Source organism: Impatiens glandulifera, chromosome 8 (genome assembly GCF_907164915.1).
Source record: "Impatiens glandulifera chromosome 8, dImpGla2.1, whole genome shotgun sequence".
Lineage (NCBI taxonomy): Eukaryota > Viridiplantae > Streptophyta > Magnoliopsida > Ericales > Balsaminaceae > Impatiens > Impatiens glandulifera.
The window spans coordinates 16,986,806-17,006,273 of NC_061869.1; the positions used below are offsets into that span (position 1 = coordinate 16,986,806).

Sequence of the window (19,468 nt, forward strand, 5' to 3'; positions counted from 1 at the left end):
TCAAATACTTTATAAGTATTAGTAAATTATATTATCCTCATAGTGTAATACATCTTACCAAACACAAGGAGAATCTTCATTAACTAAAAATATACGTAATCATTCAAAAGAAAACAAGAACATTACCAGAATGTGCATTAACTAAAAAACATAATTATTCAAAAGGAAACAAGATTTAAGACACCCATAATTTATTTAACAAATCAAATGAGTTATAAATGATTTGGAAAGTTCACCACACAAATTTGATAATTTTGTGACGTAAAAAGTTGAGGGAAGTATTGATGAAATAGTATTAAAGAATAATATTGCGATGCAAAACAAAATGACCTAAATAGATCCTTCGTAATAGGGTGGCGGTTTTTTGTGTCAGTGTTTGGAATGTTGAATAGCAACGAATATCTTTTGACAATAATTTGCCACGATATTTTATGAGAATAGTTTTTGATGATATTTTGCGATTAGTCATTTATAATAATATTTTTTCACAAATTATTTGTAATGTTATTTTTCAGGACAAATTATTTGTGATGGATTTTGCGATGAATATATTTTGTGATGTAATAGTTATTATGTCAAAAACATTGTGAAAAAAGAAAAGTTTAACTTTATTTTGTGACAAAATTACAAAATCTTCAAAATTATGTTTATTTTAAATTGAATTACATAATAATATTTTTATTCAAAATATATATTGATAAGTAAAATTAAAATGACACTATTTAAAAATTTAAAAGAGTAAAAAAACTAACTATATATATATTTTCAAAATATTACAAAAACATATTAATATCTTTTAGAAAATGCATTCATGGATACCTTCATTTTGCATCGGTTTCCTTTGGGGACGTGTCAATTAAGCACATTATTACGATGTTCAACAAGATTTCATCTCTCTATTGCAATTTGACTTCCTATTCTTCAAATTTTTTATCCTTTTGATTTTATCTTTTTAATATTGTAATCTCTTGTGAAACTTAAATGATGATTGTTTTTTTGAATAAACAATATTTTCATCTTTCTCCATTCAAAATAGCCTCCCTCTTTTAGGGTCATTGACTGATAATACACGTAACTTATCTAGAGTTGAGTTCATTACAACTTCACTAGCATCTCGATCATTTTGAGTTTATTGAAATCGAATAAAATTATCCTGTATATTAGAATAAAGGGAAATTTTATTGGATAATGTATTGAATTACATGAGTTATGTCTATTATATATATAGATATTGCATTGAGTTTATAAGAAAACTAATATAATAATATAATATAATAGTGATATTATCACAATTTATTATATTTTAATAATATCTTACAGATATATTATTTTATATTCTAACATCCATCTTCAAACTCAAGATGAAAAATGCTTGAACAAATTGAGATTGAAGACTATCGAGATATTGAAATGTTGATAATGTATTATTCAAGATCCAGAAACTCGTGAGCTCCATCCAGTTACAAGATTTCAATGTGTTGACTGATAAACCAGCATAGAGATCGAATCCCATGGGCATTAAATGTTGGAGTGAAACAAAATTTAAATGAATTCATAAGTTACTCGTGAGTCTCGAGATCCATCCAATGACGGGGGTGTCCGTGTATTGCATAAAATAAGTTAAGAGGTCGAATACCATGAGCATAAAATCCTTAGATGAAACAACAACTAAAATCAAAACTCATATATTATTATTGTCGAAGAAAGTAAGAACATTAACAAAATTATATGAAAAGAAAAAAATATTCTTAAAATATAATAATAATAGCCCTCCATCATTGGCTAAAGTAACCATTGACGGAGGCAACGAAAGACAATCATTTGATTGACTCATGAACGATAACAAAAGTCTGATACCATGTTAAAATAAAGAGGGAAAATTATATTTTGTGCTCAAAGACAAAATTTTTGCTCTGATACCATATTAGAATAAATGAAAATTATATTAGATGATATGTTGAAATAAATAAGTTAAGTCTATTATATAGATATTACATTAAGCCTATAAGGAAACTAAAATAATAACACAATTTATCATATTGTGATAATATCTTATCGATATATTATTTTATATTCTAACACTATAAAACAAAATTTGTTTTTGTGAATAATTTATGAGAGCAATAACTAATGATAAAAATAAGTAATAATAAGTCAATTCTACGAGTTAACAAATTTATTCATAAGAAAAAGCAAACAAAACTTAGAGTTAACAAATCATTCACATAATTATATTAAAGGTTCAGCTCATTGTTTTCAAACAACTCGCATAAGTGATGATTGTAAGTTGTAACCAACATGGCACGTCAAGATGATGCTTTCATTACTCTTCCTAGTTGTTGCCTGGTCATTTTCAGTTTGATCCTCCACATGTGTTTGTTGCCTGGTCATTTTCAGTTTCTCTAGAAGACAAATTATATAAAGTCATTCAATTATTATGTTGTATTTTTTTAAAAAAAATTATTTTTTCAATGTATATGTTTCTTATTGCTAACTAGATGTTTTTAGTTTGTTGAGATTAAAATTAAAATTTATAAAAATAAATTAATTTTTTTTTAATACTTTGGTTAATAAATTGAGTAATTTAATGGTGGAACAAAATAAGATAGGATAATTAGGTTTTGGGAAAAAGTCTATTATATATAAATATATAATTTGCATTTCATTGTACATAATAAATTTAATTAATTTTTGTATTTGATATAGGATGGAAATGGGTACCGTATGTCTTTTGATACTGTGGGTAGCCGATAGTCGGCTTCGGGTATTTTAAATCGGGGTCGGGCATATGGAGGGGAATATGTACACATTCGGGTACAGAATCAAGAATGAAAGTGTGTGAAACTCAAACCCGAAACCCAAGATTACCTGCTCTCAAATTCTCCAGCTCTCCCTATTCTCTCTCACAGAGAGGGAGCAAAAGTTTAATTATTATTATTTTTTTTATAAAATGACAATTTTGCCCCTCTTTGTGAGAAGGAACAAGGGGAGCAAGGGTCATTTGATAGTAGATGATCATATCTCCAAACTCGATACTCGACTATATTGATATTAAAAATAATTGTTAGTATTGAAGTTTAATGTGTGATTAAAAATCTCATCATAAATATATTAATAATATTTAATTTGGTATAATACACATTGCACTTCAAATATCGTCATAAATATCGACTTTAAAATTTTTATATCCCAAAAACCCATTTCAATACATAAATTCCATCTTAAACTTTTATTTTAATAACAAATTATTATTTTTCTCTCACCCTTATTTATATTCAATCTCATATTTTTTCCAATATTCATTCTATTTTTCACAAATTTAGTTTATCTTTTTTAAGATTTACAAATTAAATATATAAGTAAGTAATGTTTTTATTGTATTTCTCTAACATTTCGATATTACTAATTTTAAAATTATTTATTAAAATTATGTTTTTTTCTTCAATATTTATAATCTTTTAAGTTTTTAATCGATAACGGTGTACCCGTCATGATCGGGTATCCGACGAATCGTGGATAATGATAGAGGTAGAAATACCCGTAGAACTCTGGTTCGAGGTTCGGATAGTAAAATAAAAATTAGTGGTTTTGTATACTTCATTAACCCGGGTAGGGTACCTGACTACACGTTTCTATCCCTAATTTGATATGTCCCTAATTTGATATGTACCCTAGAGGTAAATCAACATTATGGCCTTTTTTCTTTTTCTTTTCTTTTTAGCATTTGAACTACAAGAAAATAACTGATTAGAACAATAACTTATTGAATTTCTAGGAAAAAACTTTTATTAAAATGATAAATTTGATAAATGTCCAATAAATGTCAAATAATATACACAATTGAAAATTATACGAGTCTAATGGCAATAGAACCACATATACAAAGTTTCCTTAATGATAAAAAAAAGTCTATTTGGCCACTTATACACTACATGCATAAGCGGAAATTATCTCTTTAGAAAAATCAGTAAGGCGCCTCCAAATTCCCTGAGTGTGATCCCATACTCGAGAACTAGGGTCATCTCGATCTAAAGACTTAAGCCAAATTACAAGTATCTTCTCTTCTCTTGTAGCTTCCTATAGAGAATTTCACGGTGAGATTTATCATTTCTTTTTCATTTTTTTATTCAAATTATGACCAATATTTACCACAAATTGTTGGAATTTAAAGGGTCACTAATATAATAAATAATCGTGTAAATGTCATATTTAATATAAATCAAAATAATTTGATCTAATATGAAATTATGTTTATGGCTTATGGATGTATTTGTTATGAATATAAAGTGAGGGATACCTAAGAGGCATTTCTAATTCTTTGAAGGATTAAATTAAAAATGACCTAACTATAATAAAACTATAATAACTAACTGATAGGATACTGACCAAAAGACTATCAAAACTCCTAAAGAACAAGAGCACTGACCACTCCAAATCCAATGAATAACAACAAATAATAAAATGTTACCAAAGATAAAGATGATCACAAAGAGTTGTTTCCCCGCTGAAAATACAAAAAAAAGTAGCAATCAACCCTCTTAACGTTTCAAATTAAAAAGATTTAAATAACTTTTTTTTTTGTAAAGAATGATAAGAAATTGTAGTTAAATTAGTATAACGACACAAATATAAAAAAATAATGAAGAAGAAAGTATAATAGAGAAAAACAAAGAAATTGTGAAACTTAACAAGAAAGCAACCAAACAAAAATGCAAAAATTACCAAATACAATGATTTTTCAAGAAATTAATGAAATCACCCCTTGAGTCCACAAACAAACTTTAAATATTTTGAAATAGAAATGTTAAGATGGAATATTAGGTATGAACTTGTCCTTGGTTGTGTATCAATTATTTTTTTACCCATTCCTTCAAATAATTAATCTCAACCAAGAAAATAACATATTTTTGTGGTGCCTTATTTTATTTCTCTCCTTTCTTTGCTTTATACTAATTTTGGTAAATTGAAATAGAAAGTTGAGATTGATTCCATTGATATATCACATCTGATCTTTTGCCCATCCACCTGTGTTTGTTGCCGGGTCATTTTCAATTCTGTTTCTCTAGAAGACAAATTATATAAAGTCTTTCTAATTATTTTGTCGTACTTATTTTTTTTTAAAATATAATATTAATTTCAATGTATATGTTTCTCATCGCTTGCGAGAGAGAGGGTGGTGATATTCAAATATTTAAAGGGTTGATAGCATAATCTGAATATTAGAGTTAACATGTTAAAGTTCATCAATATTGTTCCAACATTGTCAAAATGTTCACACCAAGCAAACTCACTAATTAACTTAAGAGATAAAGCTGATTCATAAGAAAACAAAGTTCACGGGTTTGATTTTCATTTAAATTGAGGGGTGTTTATTGAATCTTAAGTAACTTATTTAGGTTTTAGTTTGTTAAATTATTATAATTACCTTTTGTGTTTAAAATATAAATTTTATAAAAATAAATTAAGTATATTTTAGTATTATAGTTGAAGAATTTAAGTGATTTGATTGTTAAAAACCTATGATAAAGATAATTAGATTTTTGATAAAATTTTAGAAAAACAATATTTTTATTTCACATGTACCATAAACCCTAAACACTAAACCCGACTCACTCCTGAAAAGAAATTCAGAAGGACAGAGGATACTTGATCATATAAGTAACATACAACTACACGACAGACCAGATATTCATGAATGGAAAGTTGAGGACAATGGGAAGCTGGTATCGAAGAAAGTATGGGAGATAACTCGGGAAAAAACGCAGAAAGTAGAATGGGCTCCTCTTGTATGGTCAACGAATATTATCTCTCAACACCAGTTCATCCTATGGCTCGCCTTCTAGGAAAGACTCAACACCCATGATCGTATCATCAAGTATATGAGCATCCAGGATGCGAGCTGTCTTCTATGCAAATGAAATAAAGAAACCATAGATCACCTATTCAGGAGCTACTGTATTGCTTTGGAGCTTTAGGACAGATTCTATAAAAGCCTGTAGCTGATCAGTTTCCCGAGTGAATGGAATAAAATCAAAGAAGTGGCACTACTCAATGCCAAGGGAAATAGATTTGTAACAAGCATGTTCAACTGAGGCTTTGGAGCAATGGTGTATAATATTTGGCCATAACGGAATGCAAGGGTATATGACAGAACCCGCAGAAGCGTTGAAGAGTTATGGAAAGATATTGTATCAGATTGCAGTGCCTTCGCGGGAATGTGGAGAAGAATTCCAAGCACGGAGCAGAACTGGAATATCTAGAGGAACTGGAATTTAACGTTTTTTGAACTCACTAGAATTGAAAGTATTGTAATTAGATAATTCATTTACGTTTTTAGCTTTTTAACTTTTATTCAGAATGTTACGACTTCAAAATCATTCTAGGCCTTTCTAAAATGATCTCTTAAACTCGTGGTTTTTTTTCCGTTTTGGGAATTTTTAATGAAATGACGCTAAGTCGTTTTTCCCCCCAAAAAATCATAAACCCTAAACATGGAGAAGAATTTCAAGCATAGAGTAGAACTGGAATATCTGCAGGAATTGGAATTTACCGTTTTTTGAACTCACTAGAATTGAAATTTTTGTAATCAGATAATTCATTTACGTTTTTAGCCTTTTTAGCTTTTATTCAGAATGTTACAAATTCAAAATCATTCTAGGCCTATCTAAAATGATCTCTTAAACTCGTGGTTTTTTCCCGTTTTTTAGAATTTTTAATGAAATGACGCTAAGTCGTTTTCCAAAAAAAACCTAGTTATGTTTGATTGGTGGTATAAAGAGGTATTTTAGTATAGTATCAATTATACCAATAGTGTTTTAATATGGTGTTTTTAATATTTTTACTATTGATATAAATTTATACCCCTATATAATTTATAACTCATATTTGGTATAAAATAATAACTAGTTCCGTGCAAACTGTACAATCTGTGCAATCCGTGTTTCGTGTGCGTCATGATTTCATCTCTCGGTCGGAAGGGTCATCTTTTCGTAGAAATATACTAAATCTACTCATCGATCTCCCGGTAAAGACTAAAGTACATCAGGAAATCAATTTCAAACCTATGTGTACTGTAAAGTTGTTAAAAGCTTTGCTGACACGAATCCGTCCGTGTCGGCCACTTTAAATATGACTTTTGCAAACATCGTAGCTTCAGCAGTACGGGCAATTCCCTCTTTGTCAACAGTTGGTACAAGCCCGACCAACTCTCTTAATCGGGCAATGGAATGAAATCAAAGATGCATCACTACTCAAAGCCAAGGGAAATAGATTTACAACAAGCGTGTTCAAGTGCGGCTTTGGAGCAGTGGTGTATAACATTTGACAAAACGGAATGCAAGGGTATATGACAGAACCCGCAGGAGCGTTAAAGAGTTATGGAAAGATATTGTATCGGATTGCAGCGCCCTCGCGGGAACGTGGACAAGAATTCCAAGCACTGAGCAGAATTGGAATATCTGTAGGAACTGGAATTTACCGTTTTTTAAACTCACTAGAATTGAAAGCATTGTAATCAGATAATTCATTTACGTTTTTAGCTTTCACTCAGAATGTTATGACTACAAAATCATTCTAGGCCTGTCTAGAATTATCTCTTAAACTCGTGTTTTTTCCCATTTTTGGGAATTTTTAATGAAATGACGCTAAGTCGTTTTCCCAAAAAAAACTTACTTGGATAAACGACTACATTATGAATGTTTCTAAGTCTCACTATGTCCTTCATATATTTCCTATATATGAATCTATTCATGACCCTAAAATTCATTTTTTCTGATGAACATTACTGAAATTAATGAACACAAAATTATAATGAGGTTTGTCGATTTCCAGAATTACAAATAGCCTTTAACGAAGCACTTCAATCTTTAAAGAATAATCAAACATTGATTATTACTGATCTTACAAAAGGAAAAACAGTAATAGGATATAAATGAATTTTTAAAATTAAAAGAAATCAAAATGGTCTTGTTCATAAACATAAAACTAGACTTGTAGCAAAAGGTTACAAACAACAATAAGGAATTTATTTTCATGTATTTTTTTCACATGCTGCTAAGGCAGTTACAATAAAATTTGAAATTAACTTAGCGACAACCCATGATTGGCACTTCATCAGGTCGATGTCAACAACACATTTTTTTTAATTAAGAAAAACTAACATGACATATCACATCAATGCCCCTTTTTTTCTATTCAAAATGTTTCTATTGGAATCAAACTTGTGATATTTTGGTCTTTTATATAGACTCTTTCTACCGGGCCACCTGGTGTGATCGATTTTTTTTTTAAAAAAGTCTTTTTTGAATAACGAGTTTGAAAAAATCTAGGACACTCTTTTTTTTAAAAATATTTAGAAAAATTAAGTTTATAAAACGAGATTTTGTAGACAACTCCATAACTTACCATCCCATTGAATCTGTAAGAGATTGAATTTTTTTTTAATGGGAAGTATGTCATAGGTCTACTTTAACTTTTTCAATATTAATTGACCTCGTGAATAGAGAGTCGTCACCTAATTTTAAATATTGGAAATTAAGAGAGTGAGTTTGGCGTTTGGTTACGTGAAGAAATGATTTTTTAGACGCTATGTCCCACAACGTCCCTAAGGTCTCTACCAATTAATTTTTGTCGTTATTTAAATTCCTTAGGCTTTACGACTTAGAATTTTCATTTAACATTCAAAGGGTCTGCATTAGATAAAAGACAAAGAATGAATAAACAAAGACAAAACTTAATGAAAAACAAGAAAAAACCTAAGCAAATAAACCACACATAAAGTTAACCTAAAAATCAAAACTAAGAAAATTATTGATCAAATTTTAATTGGCTTAAGTCTAGATTGATTTTTAAGAACTATATTGAAGTTTATTATATAAAGGCCCTAAATTTTTTATTTTTTTGGTTTTATTAAAATTTGCAGTTCAAGATAACGTATAAAAGAAAATTTTATAAGTATAAGTTAGGGCTTGTTTCAATTTTAGTTAAGGGTTTAAGTTAGGGCTAGTTTCAATTTGAAGAAAAACGTCGCACTCTTAAAAAAAACTTGATAAATATGGGAGGCGATCCGAGAAAAACCACAGAAAGACAACATTCATGAATGGAATGCAGAAGACAATGGAAAGTTAGTCTCAAAGAGAATATGGGAGGTAATCCGAGAAAAAGCGTAGAAAGTAGAATGGGCTCCTCTCGTATGGTCAACTAAGATCATTCCTCGACACCAGTTCATCCTATGGCTTTCCTTTTGGAAAAGACTCATAACTCGTGACCGTATTAGCAAGTATATGAGCATCCCGAACGTGAGTTGTTCTCTATGTAACGGAAGTGAAGAAACCATTGATCACCTGTCTGGGAGCTGTAGTATAACATTGGAAATTTGAGACAAATTTTCTAAAACCCTGGAGCTGATCACTTTCCCGAAGGAATGGAAAAAATTAAAAAAGTAGTACTACTCAAAGCCAAAGGAAACAGATTTGCAACAAACGTATTCAAGTGCGGCTTTAGAGAAGTAATTTACAACATTTGGCAGAAACGTAATGCGCGAGTCTATGGAAGAACCCACAGAAGTGTTGAAGAATTATGGAGAGACATAGTCTTGGATTGTGACACACTTGCGGGAACATGGAGAAAAGTTCCAAGCATGGAACCGAATTGGAATATTAGTAGGAATTGGAATTTACCGTTTACTAAAATATTAGAAACGAAAACATTGTAATCAGATAGTTCAGTTATGTTTTTGCTTTTATTCATAATGATACGACTTTAAAATCATTATAGGTTTGTCTAGAATGATCTTTTAAACTAATGTTTTTTTTTTTTTCTATTTTTGGGAATTTTTAATGAAATGCGCTAAGTCATCCCCCAAAAATAATAAAAAATTTAAGTGGGCCTAAAATTGTATCCAATTTTGAATTTGTTATCAACACTGAAAATTCTAATGTAATTTTATGTATCACAATCGCACAAATTCTATATGTGACACAAATTAAATAATTGTGATTTTACTAATCACTCAAATATTTCTTAATAAAAATTAACACAATATATACATAAAAACAAAAATATGTATATACATTTAAATGTGTAATATAACCTGATGGATAATTTATCTAAATATAATATAAATATATATATATATATATATATATAATTAATTATATATGAATAAGACAACCATAATAAAATTCTAAATCTATTATTTCATTCATCTATCATAATTTATTTCTTTAATTCTTTCGAAATATATTAAAAAAAGTTATTATTTAATTATAAACTATTAATAATAATAAAATAATATATATATATATATATATTCTTTAAAAACTTCTTTAAAATAATTATATACATATAATTCTTGATTTTATTTTTTCATCAATATTCTTAAAGTTATCTTTAATTTCTTTTAAGACATATACATTAATTATTATAAACAATTAATATCTTAATTAAGTTATAAAAACTCAATGTCTTAATTGATGTATATAATATTATTTTAATTAATACTTCCAATTCTGAAATTAACTTTATCTTTATCCCTTAATTATATATATATATATATATATATTTATATATATATATATATATTAATATATATATATATATATTAATACCTTAATTATTTAATTATATATTAATTTCTTTAAAACAACCTCATATAATTTTTTTTTTAGTTTCTTAGTCTGTAATGTTTCTATTGCTATAATCAATAATAAATTTCTTTAATCATAATTGTTATAAGTTATTTTAGTAAGATAAATATTGACTAATATTTATTTAATCAATTAGAATTTAAACAGTAAACATAATTTCTCAATATATATAATTAATTTCTAAATTAATTATAATTACTAAATTTCATATATATATATATAATTATGATTTAAATAATAAATATAATAAATTCTTTAATTAATTATAAATATATATATATATATAATTATGATTTAAATAATTAATATAATAAATTCTTTAATTAATTATAAATATATAACTTCAAATCAAATATACATAACCGAAATAATTTTTCCATATATAATTTCAAATCAAATATATATAAACTAAAATATTTATTTTTAGAATAATTGAGTTTTTGAAAATAATTGATTTTGGATTTTTATAATATTCAAGGTTTCATTTTAATAAATACGTTGTATATTTATAAAATATATATATATATATATATATATATATATTAACGCTTTTTAATTTAAAAATAAAATTTTTGTTATGTATAATAATGTTATTTTTATAATTAAAATAGTTGTTTTAAATTGCTATATTAGTTATTAGATTAGAATTTTGTAATTTATTTTGAATTAATTAGTTAACATTTTTTATTTTAATTAGAGTTGTTGCTTAAAAATAGGAATAATTAAAAACAAAATTGCCTATTTGTTATAAAAAAATATTTTGTTGGATGAAAGGAAATGTGTGACTCTTCAAAATGGTCAATCCAAGATCCACATGAAAAATTCGGATCAAATTTGTGAATTGGGCCAAGAAGATCCAAATCAAAAGCAAGTCAACCCGAAGTAAAGCCAAGGAAATGATCAAATGCTAAAGTGGAAAAGGTGAATACAACGTTCACCTTCATGATGGTGACAGTTACAAATCTTGAAGTCCGTGGCCAAGGAAGAAGGATTAAACTGTGAGTTGGAGAGGAACATGAAGACTTGGTCATTTTTTAATTAAAAATTAAAATGACCAAGTATTGCCTCATTTATTAATAGAGATTAAATCCCATTGGATATCACTTGACATTTAATGATATATCAAGTGGAGATTGCTCCATTTTTTTAAAAATTTGTACATGTTTAAAATGAAAATTTCTTTCAAATGTCAAGGTGTTAAGTGGGCCTTTGGGCCCTAAGGTTTCATAATTTTGCCTATAAATACCCCCACTTAAAACCTTGTGTTACATAAAATAGATTATTAATTATTAGGATTAATTAATTATTAAAAAATTTAACCTAGTTAATTTTGTGCAGGATAAAGAAATCCGGGAATCAAAACTGTTCGGTTTTCCATTAAAGACGGCTGCAAGAATTAACAAACACTTGTAAATAAGTGCAACCGATAGTCTGGCCGATAGTATCTTCAACTTTATAAAGACGGCACAACTGGTAGTTTAACCGGTAGTCTGCTCAGTTTTATTGAAGAAGCGCAACCGGTAGACTGATCGGTAATCTGATAGGTAGTATATTTTATTTTATAAAAGAACCGCATCTGGTTGATTTTCCGGTTATCCATTCGGTTCTATAAATGAAACGGAACCTGTAGTATCCTTACCTCGGTCTTATCATATGCGGAATCGATAGTTACTCTATATTGGTTATATATTCGGTAGGATCTATCTAACGGCAGTATGCTAGGTTTTTATCTCAAGAAGCGGAACCGGTAATATGCTAAAATAGTTTAATACAAGGTGCATCCGCAGTTTCCACATTATTACTATACAAAATGCATCCTGTAATTGTAGAAGGCAGTCTTCACGCGTTCAGACTGTCTTATTGCCACTTCGGTGCAAAACTTCTTGGGAGCAAATGTCTTCCAACGTAATCTTAATTGCCATTTTGGTGCAAGTCTAATGAAGTATATTGGGAGTAGTTGTCTGCCACATTGTTCCAAACAACCAAATCATTAGAAGACAAAACTGTATGTTGATTGCTCCTCGAAAATCATTAATCCAATTAATGCTACGTTGATTTACTATCAGAGTACAAACAAGATCAAATCATATCATCAAAGTTGTACTGCACTGATCTTCAACCAATCAAATTCAAGAAACAACGTACTATGAAGGGATTATATTCGTTGAAGAAGTAGAATATGACCGTTGTCATATTTATATTTAAGAGAACAAAGCTTAACCGGATTAAGCACATTTGACAACCTTGAATATCCCGCTACAACTGACAAGCTATCTATCTGACAAGCTATTTAATCTACACAAGTGTTAGAACCTTACGAGTGTGTAGTACAATTCATCTATTCTATGTGAGTGGTGAGTATTGTAAGTTGACAAAATCTGTTTCTGTTCAACAGAGTGAGCTTATTGGGAGGTTGAAAACGAGTAGTTACTAAGCATCGAGTGTTCTACGTAAGCGTTGTGAACGATTTGAATGTTCTAGTAAATATCCTTCTCAAAGGTTTGAGAAGAAAGGGTGACATAATAGTTTATCTCCTAACATCCATAAATCTTGTGTTATGTCTTCCTTCCCTTACTGTTTTCTAAATCGATTACTTGTTGCTTCAAGTTGAAACAAACACATCCGCGCTTGAACTCGGTTCAAGAGTTTGTGACAACTTGTGAAGAATAGAGAACGATATTAACCTTTAACAAGGTTATTATCAACAGGCGTGTGTGTAAGCGTTCACTTTTGTGAGACCCCAGTCTCCTTTGGTGATCCCGATCCTAAAAGGTGGTGTAAAAGCAACTAATCTCTATTCTCAAGCAACCAGACGTAGTCATGTCTCACAGCGACAAGGCTCCACTACTCTAAAGTGAAGACTTCTTTGATTGGAAGCTACGTATGCAAGTGCACTTATCCACCATAGACAATGAAATGATGTTTGTCATCTCTAATGGTCTAATAAAGATTTTCAAGGATAGGAGCGAGTGGAAACGTGAGGATAGGAGAAGGAACAACCTTGACAGTCTTGGCAGAAATTTCATCTACAAAACCTTGGACAAAAATACGTTCTAAAAAATCATAGCATGCACTACTGCAAAAGAAGTATGGGAGGCAGTCATCTAGCTTCACGATGGAAATGAGCGAACCAAGGAAAACAAGATCATGGTGGTTACTCAAAATTTTGAAAATATTAAGATGCGCCCCGAAGAAATAATAAAGGAATTTGGTGACCGTTTCACTAACATTTTGAATGAACTCTCACTCTTTGGAAAGACGTACGACAACAAAGAGACAATCGTCAAATCTCTAAGAGTGCTTCCTAGCGCTTGGGATGTCAAAACCATGGTGATGAGAGAATCAAGAGGTTTTCATAATATGAAGTTGCATGATGTCTTTGAAGATCTAAAATCTTATGAGTTCGAGATGAACTCAAGAAATGAAGATGAGGCCTTACCTTCAACAACTACCAGAGCTTTGGTGACCTCCGTGGAACCGATAGCTCTAGTACCTATCAAGACAACCGAACAATTCAGCGATGATGCAATGGCTATGCTTACAAGGAAGTTTGGAAAATTCATGAAGAAGAATCAACCCAACAACTCCTATAAATACAACTATTCAAACGGTAATAAAGCTAACATTCGTTGTTTTAATTGTGATGCTTTAGGTCACTACAGGTCAGAGTGCCGAAAGCCAAGAAGAGACGATAGAAAGTCAACCGATCAAAACCAAAGAGAAGATCATCAATCAAATAATCAAAATAAAGAGATCCAAAAGGCATTTCTAGAAGATGACAGCGAAAGTAAGTGGACTCAAAGCGATTCGGACAGTTACGATGAAGGAATCAGATGTCTCATGGCAAACGAGAAAGAGGTATTTGACTTTGCCTCTAAGGAGTTCACCCAAGAAGATCTGATTACTACACTCAATGACATGGTCATTGAGTATAGGAATCTGTCTAATCTTTTACCAACCCAACTAAATAATCAAACTAGCAGAACAATTGAACTATCCTCTAAGAATGAGAAGCTCAAGGAGACAATTCAATTGTTGACTGAAGAAAACGAAAGAAAACAATATTTGATTGCTGCATGGACAAAATCTAGAGATTATGTGAGACAAATGAATAGTCATCAAAGACCTCCTAACTACAAGTTCATTCTAGGCTACGACAACAGAAGTCTAGATAAGCCATGCAAAGAGTTGAAACTTAGTAAAGACAAGCTTCCATTTATAACCTTTGTCAAGAGTACATCAACTAACAGTGAAGCATGTCATGATTCAATTAAACCGACAAAAGAACTAAAGTATGTGGGACCAACCGATAAGTCACGATGACTTAGTCCTGAGAGAAGGAAAGTCAACTATTCGGTTATGCGAGTTCACAACAAAAGGTCAGAAAAGGTTCATCAAAAATCATCATTGCAATACAATGAGGCATTCAAAGAAAGACAGAGAGATGTCAAGCCTGATGCATATAGAATCATTAAGACTAACATCGGGAGATTCATTCGAATAATTTGAGTATGGATCCCTAAGGGACTAATTAACCATGGATCCAATTAAATGTGGGTACCAAAAGGTGTAAATAGTTATATTTCGTAGGATAAACAAATTAAACTATTGGAAGACTCAGAATGATACTTGAACAACGGATGTTCAATGCACATGATAGGAAATAAAAAACTATTAACCGATATTGTGAAGGAGTCTGGTTCAAAGATAATTTTCGGCGACAACACTAAGGGTAAGGCTGTGGGCAAGGGTAAGATTGTCCATGACAACCTAACTATAAATAATATCCTACTCATTGAAAACCTGTATTATAACATGCTTAGTATAAGTCAAATGTGTGACATATGATACACGGTTGAATTTCATAAACAAGCATGCTTAGTTAATATCAACAGGGAAGTACCTTGTTGACAGGGCATAGGATATAAAATATCTACAAAGTAAATTGGAAGAGTAAATGTCCTAATTTTGTTTGTATGATTGCTAAAAATGATCAAAACTGGTTGTGGCATAAAAGACTATATCATTTGAATTTTAAAACAATCAACTATATGTGTACTAGAGAGTTAGTTCAAGGTATTCCTAATATGAAGTTCTAAAAAAAAAAGTATATTCGGCTTGCCAAATTGGAATATTCAAAATCTAATCAAATTTCAAAAGTAAAGGAAATATTCAATCTAATAGATGCTTATATCTTTTACACATGGATTTATTTGGACCAATTAGTGTAACCAACTTAGGAGGAATGAACTACACTTTAGTAATTATTGATGATTATTCTAGATTTACTTGGGTTATTTTCTTAGTCTTCAAAGATCAAGCAACCCCAAATCTGATTTAAATGGTTAAAAGAGTGCAAAATGAAAAATCTACACGTATTAATAAAATCAGAAGTGATAGAGGCAATGAATATACTAATAGAGTTTTAACATCTTATCTTGACGAATCTGGTATTAGACACGAGTTGTCTAGTGCTAGAACTCCTCAACAAAATGGACTAGCTGAGAGGAGAAACAGAGCCTTCAAGGAAGCTGCCATATCCATGATAGCCGATTCAAGTGTTGCTAAGAAACTTTGGGCAGAAGCTATCAATATAGCATGCCATACTCAAAATTGGTCCATGATAAACAAACATTTTAATAAAATGCCTTTTGAGGTTTACCATGACAAAGTTCCTAATATCCGGTATTTTAGGATCTTTGGCTGTAAGTGTTATATCCACAATAATGACAAGAACTATTTGACCGCTTTTGATGCCAAATCTGATGTTGATATTATGTTAGGATATTCTGCAGTTAGTAAAGCATATAGAGTTTATAATAATAGAATTCTCACTATTGAAGAATCATCTCGTGTTGTATTTGATGAATTTGTCAAAAGTAACACATCAATAGCCATTTATTTATCTAACAGATTGGAAAATATCAATATTCAATGTGATAGTGAAGATGAAGTTCAAGTCTACCAAAGATTTGTTTATGATCAACCGGTTGATAACGCTGAAGTTCAACATGATTAAGTTGTTCCACAACAAGTAGTTGACACCTCAGATAATGCCGAGGAAACCGGTCGGTTTGACACTGTTCAGCCTAACGGTCAGTCAAATCTTGATCAAATAATCGGTCAGTCAGAAAGCATTTCAGGACAGAACATTAAATGGAATAAAGATCATCCTCCTAAGCTAATTATAGGTAACCCCTTTACACTCATCAGAACTAGGCATCATCTGTTAGAAGAATATGAAAACTCTATATTTATTTCACATATTTAACCTAAATAGGTGGATGAAGCATTGCTCGATCCTAATTGGATTCTAGCGATGCAAGAGGAACTAAACCAGTTTGAGAGAAACAAAGTTTGGCATATAGTTCCAAGACCAGCCAATCAATCTGTCATTGGAACTAGATTGGTCTTTCTAAATAAACTCAATGAAAACGGTTTGGTTACGAGGAACAAGGCTAGACTAGTGGCCCAATGATACAAACAGGGAGAATGTATTGATTTTGAAGAATCATTTGCTCCTGTTAGGGGTGTTCAATATTTGGTCTGAACCGAATATCCGACCGAATTCGAATTCACCGAATTCGAATTTCATTTTCGGTTTTCGAATCGAATTTCAAACCAATTTGAATTCAAATACGGTTTTCGAATTGATTTTCGAGTTTGAGTTTCAACTCGAAAACCAAACCGAAAACCGAATTCATTTTTTATTATTTATTTTTCCATTTTTTATTATTTATTTTTCCAAACTTAGCTTAAGAAAAAGTTCAAAATAATCAAATTATAATAAAAGAAAAAAGAAAACAAAAGTAGCAGTGGTCTAGTGGTAGAATAATACCTTGCCACGGTATAGACCTGGGTTCAATTCCTGGATGGTTCAATTTATTTTGAGTTATGCTAGTTTCAAAAATAAAAAAAAATGAATTCGGTTTGAATTCGAATTATTCGAAATTCGAACCGATTATCAAATTCGAATTCGGTTTGGTTTAATTAAAATTTATTCGAACTTGGTTCGGTTTTCGAATTGGCTAAAAAAATTAAAAATTCGAATAAACCGAACCTAGGAACTCGAATAACCCGAAAACCGAACCAATGAACACCCCTAGCTCCTATCGCCAGATTAGAGGCTATTAGAATCTTTCTAGCATTCGTTGCATTTAAAAATTTCAAAGTTTTTCAAATGGATGTTAAAAGTGCCTTTCTTAATGGTATCATAAATGAAAAGGTGTATATCGAACAACCTCCTGGCTTTGAAAATCCCGCATTGATTAGTCATGTTTATAGATTGGACAAAGCTCTTTACGGTCTTAAATAAGCTCTTAGAGCGTGGTATGATACACTTACAAAATTTCTGTTTGATCATAATTTTTCTATAGGATCTGTAGATAAAATATTATTTAAATTTGAGAAAAATATTACTTATACAAATTTATGTAGATGATATTATTTTCGGTTCAACTAATCCCAAATTGTGTGTTAAATTTTCTAAGATAATGACTGAAAAATTTGAAGATTAGATTTAACGAGCTATTTTGATGCAGACTATGCAGGATGTAAAGTAGACGAAAAAAATACCAGCGGAACTTGCCAGTTCTTAAGTGATCGGCTCGTATCCTGGTACAGCAAGAAGAAAACGTCTATTGCAACCTCAACAGTAGAAGCAGAGTACCTTGCAGTCGGCAGTTGCTGCGCTCAACCTCTGAATTCAACAACATCTAAGGGATTTCGGTATTACAGCTAAGGAGTCCCTGATATTCTATGACAACACAAATGCCATTACAATGACATATAATCCGGTGTTGCACTCGAGGACAAAGCACATAGACATCCGACATTATTTATCCGGGAACATGTGACGTAAAAGCATATTCGACTAGTTAATGTGTCAACCGACCAACATGTGGCCGACATTTTCACCAAGCCACTCCAAGAGGCTAAGATTTCTTACTTTATAAATATTTTGTGCCTTGCTGATATTAACTAAATTACTTTAAATACCGACATGTATTCAGGGAGAAACTCCCTCATTTTCAAAATGAAGAAGTCTTGCATTTATCTTCATGAAAAAACCAAGCATATTCTCAGGGAGAAACCTTCGCTTCTCAAAAACTCGATATTGTCCAAAAATAAACGGTCGGATATTCAAATTTTGAATCTTCTAAAAACTCTCATTTGCATAAATTTAGAAGGAGAAAAAGTCTTTGACAAATTAAACCGGACATCTATCTCATTTTGAAATGGGTGAAATTATTCTACCAAAACAAGTGTAAACAAAACCGAACGGCTTAAGTAAAACGAAGAACCGATCGATTATTTTAACTAAACAACTACCACCGAGTAATATTTGCGGTTCCAAGAGGAAGCATTTTTTCTTCAGGATTAAATAACCAATCTTATTATACCGAATTTGCAGACATCCGACTAGTTATTTACATGAAAATTTCGGTAGTCTTATTTTCCAATCAAAATGGGATAGTTGGCTAGTGTTTATCAGTATTTGTTTGAATATATTCCTTGTGAAAAAGCAAAAAAATCATTCTTCAAACAACGTGAAGACCTATGTCTATCACCGTTCAATTTGGAAACACTAATATTTTAATAAAAGATTACTTTCCTGGAAATAACACGGCTATATTCTTTTGTCTAGTAAAATCTAGGATGAAATCCCTACTTTATCGAATAGAATCTAGGATGTATCCCAACTCGCAACCTCTTCTAGTTAATGACTCCTTCAAAATATCGAAAAACTCACATCTAAAAATCTTCAAAATATATATTTTCTCAACAAAATATTATCTTCACTTCCTCAAAATCAAAATATG

General features: G+C 30.4%; 1 protein-coding gene across 1 annotated transcript; it reads left to right on the plus strand.

Moving 5' to 3' along the window:
• Positions 1-13,826: 13,826 nt before the first annotated feature.
• LOC124913108 lies at positions 13,827-14,969 on the plus strand. The gene has a single exon (XM_047453729.1). It carries the CDS (start codon positions 13,827-13,829, stop codon positions 14,967-14,969), a length of 1,143 nt encoding a protein of 380 aa, XP_047309685.1.
• Positions 14,970-19,468: the final 4,499 nt, after the last annotated feature.